This window comes from Stegodyphus dumicola, chromosome X2 (genome assembly GCF_044657685.1).
Source record: "Stegodyphus dumicola isolate Sdum_Otavi_A_Nest chromosome X2, ASM4465768v1".
Taxonomy (NCBI): domain Eukaryota; kingdom Metazoa; phylum Arthropoda; class Arachnida; order Araneae; family Eresidae; genus Stegodyphus; species Stegodyphus dumicola.
The window spans coordinates 2,154,798-2,163,692 of record NC_140781.1 but is presented as its reverse complement, the minus strand read 5'-3'; the positions used below and the strand labels follow the sequence as shown (position 1 = coordinate 2,163,692).

At 31.3% G+C, this 8,895-nt stretch overlaps 1 protein-coding gene across 1 annotated transcript; it reads left to right on the top strand.

Annotated features, from left to right (window-relative positions):
- The first annotated feature begins 5,008 nt into the window (after nt 1-5,008).
- On the top strand, nt 5,009-8,411 carry LOC146992671 (uncharacterized). The gene is made up of 2 exons (XM_085809605.1): nt 5,009-5,294; nt 7,461-8,411. The coding sequence occupies exons 1-2, from the start codon at nt 5,139-5,141 to the stop codon at nt 8,409-8,411; spliced, it is 1,107 nt and encodes a 368-aa protein (XP_085665731.1). The 5' UTR covers nt 5,009-5,138.
- Nucleotides 8,412-8,895: the final 484 nt, after the last annotated feature.

The window sequence follows — 8,895 nt, the reverse complement described above, 5'->3', positions numbered from 1 at the left end:
TTCTACAATGTCGTAATATCAGTTTGGCGCCCCTTGGATTCTGCGCCCGGGGACAGATGCCCCCTTCTAGCTACGGCCCTGGCGACCACTGGAGTGCTGATGAGCTGCATTATGTATTCTGCTTAAGAATATAGAACACAAATTACTGTCAATTTTATTATATCATCAGTGTTTGGTAACTTTCCCTATGAAAATAAAATTGTTAGAAATATGAGTGAAAAGACATGTAAATGTTTTGAATTTGGATTCAGTTTAATCCCCTTCATGTAACATATAATGCTGTAATTTACGTAATAGCATTTAAAATTTTTGAATATATTAATACAAAAGGATACGGCAATGCTGTTACGGCATTCGACAAAATATGTCTCGTTTACGTATATACCAATCTTTGCAGAAGGAAGAAAATTATAGCCAATGCAGAAAATTTCTAAATTCAATTTCGCCAGATAAATTTTACATAAAATGAAAAAACAATTTTCATTACACATAAATAATTAATTGAATGAATGTAAATTTTTACTGCAGAATACATAAACTTATTTTCAGCTCAATGTAAAACTGTTCCCACGCAAAATTTATATTATAAGAAAAAGTTAAATGTCTGTTATGTCGAATATTTCTTCACTTAGATTGCAGAGACATTCTATATTTTATGTAAGCAGGAGACTTGAAAAATGAGCAAACCCCTCTCCTGGAATCGAACCTCGGATCTCTGGAATACGCGCCCAGCGTGCAGACCACTACACCACGAAAGCACGTCAAGAAGGCTCAAGTCTAAAATTTATGCATATTTAGTATTAATTCTATATTTTGCATATTAACATTTAAAAAAATACCTGACTAAATTACTCCCGGACGGTTGTGTATAAGCCTATGGTTTGTTTGATCAAGTGCAACTCATTTGTAAAGTATTGAATGGTGTACTCGCTTGCAAAACCTTGTGAATTTTGTGTTTCTTGAAAAATCGGCAATACTAAGTATGATTGCTAAATATTACATTCTTTTTAAGGGAACATTATAGTATAATAATAAAAATATTTTCTCCTGGGATATACTTTTATCAATGATATGTTACTGTAGCGCAGTTTTGCTAAATTCCTATAAATCAGTTCTAATTATTCTAAGCTGATTTACTAAGACTTGGAATGATGCTCAAGGCCGGCGCTAGACGTTTTTCCGCACAGTGCCTGCTTTACAACTTCAAAATTCTGCCGCCCAGCTCTTTCCAAAGTTCTAAAATTTTTGCGTTCTCTCAATTCTGCCGCCCGGTGCGGCCGCACCGATTGCATATGCTCTGGCACCGGCCTTGATGATACTAGGAATGACTAGGAAACGATAATTCAGATATCATTTCCTCATAAACATGATGCTTATTAAAAATTACAGATGTTTTAATTAATAACAACCTTAAAAACTGGTTGTTAGTAGCTTTAATTTTGACTCCATACACTTCAACAATTAAAAAAGCCAAAAGATAGGAAGTTTCCCTGTCAGCTCTTTTTGAGTCCTTTTCTAATACTGCTAAAATTCTGCATGATATTTGTTTTAGAACTGATAAGAAACTGCTAACAAAATTTTAAATACAAAAGTTATACTGCAATTTTAAGTCTGAAAAGTAATTAATTCAGACTTGAAAGCTCTTAAAACATAGAACTTGAGCTCAAAACAATAAGAATAGAATTTTGCATTCATTTTTTTAATTATACGATTGTTGCTTCATTGATAATAATGTTATAAATAGTTCATTTAGAATTACACTATGATTGCTGCATTAGAATCCATATTTCTTACTAATTATTTAAACATGAAAAATGAGAACTATAATATTTATATGTACTTTTTAATCTCCAAAGTCATAATAAAGTTTTCTCATAAATAGGAAATTGACTGTTTTCAACAGTTTTCACCTCTTCGTCAAGAAACATTTCTTTTACGGTCCTGATTAAAAACGACAGAACAGCAGAACATAATCTATCTCACGAAATTTGCTAAAACAAATTCTTTCGCATTAATTTTGAATTTTATTTAACTCAAATTTATTCAATATTTCGAGTTCTGGATAATCAAATTAGCGGTATCATTCTAAAGCTGCAAAATGTAATTAAGAAGCTCAGCTTCGTTTTTAATGATTCATTTTACATTGCCACTGGGGAAAAAAAAAAAAAAAAAAAATATCTGAGTTTTCAGATTTTCAATTACGTCCAAAGGGCGTTATTTTAACGTTTTGTGTATTACCTTTATTTATTAAATATAATGTTCTTCGCACTTTACCATAAAATTTAATTCCACAGCAATATCACAAAATATTTAAAAAGCGCAAAATTTAAGAATTTCTAATACACAGTTTCGGGCGCTGGAGATACATTTCTTTTTTCGTACAGTGTTCCCGTTGCACGCTTTTAAATCGATGAGTTTGTTAATTAAAAAATTCGTTAAAGTTTTGCAAAATTGGGAATAGCTAATAAAACAAACTCCAAATTCGGAATTTCAAGTGCTCATGTTTGGTTGGAGTACTACGTTATTCAAAATTGGATGGCTCTAGGTACTGCTGTTCTTTGAAAATGCGAGAAACATTCATGCATTTATGCAGAATCTTCATTATTTAGTTTCTTTAAATATAATGCATGGCAATAATATTTTGTAGCAACAGTTTGAAAAGTGAATCAACGCAGAAAGTTAAACCACGCAAAATGTCGTTTTGAGACTAATAGCCCTTTGGGTCTAACGCCCTTTGGGCTAAAAAAAAAATAAATAAATGTTAAATTAGCAAGTTAAAAGTCAGAAATAGCAACATTTAACCGATAAGAAAGTCAGAACTCTTTACTACCTCGCTCGAAAAATGCAATTTTGAATAAAATGATAATTTTGCTTCTTTATTAAATTATTCTTATAACAGGGCTTGCATGAATGGACTATATTCTACTACAAGAAATTTTTTCATACCAATAAATTGCCAGAGTTAGGGACAGAAAGTACAGTATACCCTTTCTAAGATGACCACAGGTTCATAAGATTTTGAGCTTTTGCGAATTAGAGAAATAGCTCTTAGCACCGATGCCCAATATCTCAGAAATACTGATCATCATAGGAAGATAATCACCAGAAGAAAGTTCACTCTTCACATTCGGAAGTGCATTATTCTATAAATGAAAGTACATTAAGCCGATTCGATTGCGTGTATGGCCGTATCTATTTATATATAGGAAAAATTTTAATATAAAATAAATATAGTGTAAAATATATGTTACCGTTAAAGCGTATAATTAAGTTATTTCCTCGAATAAGTAAGTACATGGCGGGGGGAAAACTAGCTAGCCGGTTTAGCTAATTATTTTAAAATAACTATATTAATTAGTATAGAATATAATATTCTATAAACTAACTAATTATAAATGCCGCCCAGACGGTGTAGTGGTTAGGGTCGCCAACTGCGATACCCAACGGCTTGGGTTCGAATCCAGGGGAATGCATAGTTCTAATTGTCCGTCCCTTCATAGGAGGCAGATGTGGCCCACCTATTAGGTGACTGCATAATAAAGTGACAACTGCTTCTGGTCAAGTCGAAGTCGGCTGAGGAACCATCATTTATATTAGAAAAAAAAAAAAAAAAACTTAATAACAAACAAAAAATCTCAAAGGTTTCAGGTTTTAAACTACGTCCAAAGAGGGTGTTTTTTTTTTAACGTTTTGTGTGCTACCTTTATTTATTAAATATCATGTTCTTTGCACTTAAACCATAAAATTCATTTAAATAGCAATGTCGAAAAAGAATTTGAAAAAAGCATAACTTTAGAAGAATTTCCGATACACAGCTCCGCGCGCTGGAGATAATTTTTTTTTTTTTCGTATAGTTTTGCCATTCCTCGCTTTTAAATCGTTGAGTTTCTTAATCAAAAATTCGTTAAAGTTTTACAAAATATGAAATAGATAATAAAACAAATTTCTAATTTGGGCTTCCAGATGCCCATATTCGCAGGAGGATTACGTCATTCAAAATTCGATGGCTCTATGTACCGTTGTTTTATCACAATGCGAGAAATATGCATATATTTATGCAGATTTTTCATTATTTAATTTCTTCGAATATAATGCAGAACTCTAACATTTGGTGGCAACAGTTTGAAAAGTGATTCGCCGTTTATAGTGATGTCGTTTTATAAATTAACTGATGATAAACCGTTAGTGTTTAGAAAATTATATTTCATATTACGGATAGATTAAATAATAATAGCGGAATGCATAATATAATATTATTACTAGATTCGTTAAACCGTAATAAAAATAACAGACTATACTACGCCAATAGTTCTGTTTAGCAGCTTTCGTGTGCCGTCTTTACTGACAATTCGTCATTTATCAACACTTTAATGTGAACAAGCTGTTAACTTCCAGTTAGAGATGGATGAAATTTAGTTTAAAGACCGGCAATCATTATTTAACAGAGGAGAAACATTTGCTCCCCGTGAATTCTTTCCTTCCGGGTGAGGTGGGTCGGTTTCTTTAAGGAAACGGGTGAAGCAAACCACGGGGGAGAACATACGATTTTCCCGCAGGCAATTTGGAAAAACCTGCTATCGAAATGACCTTGCTCAGCTGCAGCCAGCTCAACGTCTTACCCTTAAAACCTCCCTCAAGAGAGCCCGCTATAACCCTGCCCGTTTGGCAGGTTTCCCCATCTCCAATCGGCGACATTATTTGGCGAGATTTTAGAGTTCGTTTTTTTCCGTTCCTTATTTTCCGAGTGACATTTTTTCCGTTCCTTATTTTCCGGGGACATTCTTTCCGTTTCCCTTTTTTCCGGGTGACATTTTTTCCGCACACCAATATTGAGAGTTCGATTCGAGTTACATCCCAGGCGTACGAGCTGGTTCATTGCCTCCTAGATACATAAAGCCGTCGGACTGGCCTATGACGTCACGAGGGCTAGGGCAGTACCTCCTATATACGAAGCCAAGCCTCTAGGGTTGCTTGAACGGTCTGACGTCATCTAATTCGTCATTCCTACCATCTTCCTCGTGGCAAAGAATGAAAGAATATACTTCGGTGTCGTAGCGTAGTGAACTGACTGTTGTTTGAAAGTGTAGTGTGCTCTAATAGAACATTTTTCATTTAAATTACTTTATTTATTTTTTATTATGCCACATAAATGCTGTGTTGCAACATGCAAAGGAAATTATAAGAATGGCCCGAAGGTGGCTGTATTTAGTTTTCCTACGGAAGAACAACTGAGAAAACAATGGATTTGGAACTGCAAACGAAAAGATGGATTCAAGCCTACGAAACATTCAAAGGTAAGCATGCATTTCATTTTTAAATTAGAAAATTCCTGAAAGATTAATGTCATTGAAAGAAACATGACTTGAAAATGCGAAAACAAAAAATTCTCAATGCAAGGGAAATAATTTACTAAAGTTCCATTGCATTCAACCATAGAAAATAAAACGAAGTTTTAATTACTTTCTATACAAGCATAGTTATATATTTATTTACTAGGCAGAAATTTCTCTTATCCCATTATGAATGAGTATTATTAATGAATTCTTTCAGTAATTTATATTTTCGGCGTCGGGATCTTTATAACACGCACATTGATTTGGGATTGATTAATCTTTCAGGAATTTATGTTATACAGAGCTTATACTGAATTTTAAAGTGATTATAAAATGGACCCTTTTCTCAATAACTAGTCAATAGAAAATCCACCAACCTTATAAAGTTCATATTATAACTTTAAGTAGATAAATATAAAATGCTTCAAGTCGTAATTTTAAAGCCGTTAATTTAAAGTTGTTTTAGATATAAGTATTTAACTGTTTGGGTATACTATTTCTTTTGATTTAGATAAGTCTCGTTCCACCTATTTTATTTTTATTTTTTTTTTTTTCTTTTTAAAACTGAATGTATGCAATGCCCCTTTATTATATGCTAGGAGCATTTGAGAATGCATTTTGCTCGTAACTCATGTGAACAGGAAATTAATGCTAATTATGCAATGTTCTAAACTTTAATAATTCTAAAATCCTTAAAAAAATTATGAAATATATGTAAAAGAAAACAATCGTATAAATGGACTAGTTTTGACAGTAATTATTTTAATTTCTGGAATAAGTTACAAGGTGTTTAAATTAAACTGTCTTGTTCAAATAATATTGCCTAAGATTGTAAGCTTACTAGTTTTCATTACATGTTAGCATAAATCCTAATTAGCCTATTAAATTGTTTCATGCACACACACATCTATAAAAGTACGAGTTTCTTATGCCAATAACACCTACCTTGTTACAGTGGTTCACTTGCTACTGGCAGTAAGTTCTTGTGGGCTTGAAATTTACATTAATTTCTTATCTAAAAACACTTATATAAGGGGTTTTGTTTATTTATACTTGTTGCAGTGGAATATGAAAATGTTTCATTGTATTAATAAGTTATATAACTTTTAAAATTTTTGAAAAAAGTTAAGAAAATTATATGGAAAATAAGCAATCTAGTGAGCCTTCCACAGTAATATAATGTCAAACACGATTGATGAATGTGAATATTTCACTCCAAAATTACATACGAATAGCCTAAAATATTTAATTACTGCAAATAAACTGTTAAATATACAAATTCTTGTTTTTTTCTTTGTGTATCATATTTTAGCACTTATACATGTTTTCAATAATTCAAGAAAAATGAATTTTTTTAATGACTAATGATGTTTTATGCTCTTAAATATAAACATTCATAGGCACACAAGTAAATTTGTACTTCTGGTTGTGAACATATCATTTGTAAAAATGTTTAGAAAAAGAGCCAGTAACTTTATATTTGAATGGTACGAATGAATGTGGTTAATCTTATTCTTATCCATCAACTGATGGTTAATCTTATTCTTTTTATAACTGTATTATCACCATTTTTTCCATAACCAAGTGTTGTTTTCAAATAACTGAAGAAAGAAATATTTAGGATGTAGCAATTATATATACATGAGCAATTGTATGTTACCTGAGGATGTATCAATTAAATATTACTTATGTTATATGCATTTGACATATGACAACAAACATGTGCTAATTATTTGCACTTTTCAAAACTTTATGACAGCATCCATGGCTCTTTTTAGCCCAAAAGAGTTAATAGTTTTGTTTTAAGATTTTGCATTATTCACTCTAAATGGCTGCATCACTTTTTTGCGTTGTGCACTTTAAATGGCTATATCTCTTCAAATTGTTACCATCCAAACATTATTGCCCTGTATTATTTTTAAAGAAATTAAATGATGAACGTTTTCCACAACGGTAACCCTTCCCTTAAGCAGATAGCTCTTGAGTGCTTTGCCATGATTAAATAAAAATACAATAAAACCCTTATTAGACTGTGCATGTATTTAAAGGATGGCGAATGCTTACGATTTTATAATTGTTTAACCTTTTGATACATGTTTATTTATTTGTTCTTTTTCATATTAAAAGGTGTGTGAACTTCACTTCAAGCAAGAGGATGTTCTGAGGCAAACTGAATTCTTTGATGAGAAAACTGGAAAGAAGATCATTATACCATTGTCATATCCTCGTTTAAAGAATGGTGCAATTCCAAGTCTGTTTCCTGATGGTCCGAGTCATCTTAGTTCCAGTGTTTCATCAAGGGAATCACCAGAGCATAAAAGACTCAAAAGAGAACAAGATGCACTCGAAAAAGCCTTAGCCTGTAGCTTAGCTGAAAAGGAAGAGTATGAACGAAAACAAATGTTTTATAATTTAGATGAACTAAAAATTTGTTTTAATACTGTGAATTTACCAGATAACTGGATAGTTATACACAGGCCTATACATACTATGATTCTTAATATTTCTAATGACAATCATCCAAGAATTCTAAAATCATTATTGATTGATTGTAATTTGAATATATCTGTAGCAATTAGAAATATACCTATTAAATCACTGAAGCAATATGTAATCCCATCAAAAATTAACAACCTTAAAGATCTTTTAAGTATTTTAGAGAAATTAGACCTATTTGCCTCAAATGATTCATCTGAAGACAGTATTCAAAATTATTTACAAATTGTAAATGAATTAATGACAATTTTAAAAGAGAAAATTCCACATAAAAACAATGAAATAAATTTTCTCGTTGAGCAACTATCAAACTTGAATTCAGAAAAACAACAATATAGGTATTCTGCAGACTTTCTAATATTTTCCACTTTACTTCACACAATTTCACCACATGCATATAATTTTATTCGAAATTCAGAAAATATTATTATGCCTCATCCACGGACCATTCAGAAAATTTTTTCAGATTTTAATATATATCCAATAAATGAACAATACAACCAAAAGTTCCTAAGCTACATAAAATTTAAATTTCAAGAACTATCAGAAAAAGATCTGCTTGTTATTTTAATGATTGATTAAATTCATCTAAATCAAGCATTTGATTATAAAGGTGGTAATTTGTGTGGAATGGCATATAATTGCAAAAATGCTGCATCTAGTGCATATGTTTTCATGATTCGCAGCCTATTATCTGTTTATAAGGATGTTGTACATATTTTGCCGGTGAAAACACTTAGTGCGGATAATTTGTATATTTATATTAAAAAAATTGTTATGGGATTAGAAAATATTGGGTTTAAAATTATTGCTATTGTCACTGACAATAATTCGATTAATAAAAAGGCTATGTCTCTGTTTTCCGAACCACCTAAAGTTAGTATTGTTTATCAAAATCCTGTTGACAAATCTAGGCCAATGTTTTTTATTATTGATACAGTGCATATTTTAAAATGCATTAGAAATAACTGGATAAATCAAAAAAATAATAATCAGAGTATGTTTTTCCCAAGTTTTGATGATGCTTCACATATTGAAACTGCATCTTTTTCTTGTATTAAAAAAT

Coding starts and splice junctions, on each gene's coding strand:
- LOC146992671 (XM_085809605.1), top strand. CDS start 5,139: ATGCCACATAAATGCTGTGTTGCAACATGCAAAGGAAATTATAAGAAT. Junction 5,295..7,460: donor AGCCTACGAAACATTCAAAG/GTAAGCATGCAT, acceptor TCATATTAAAAG/GTGTGTGAACTTCACTTCAA.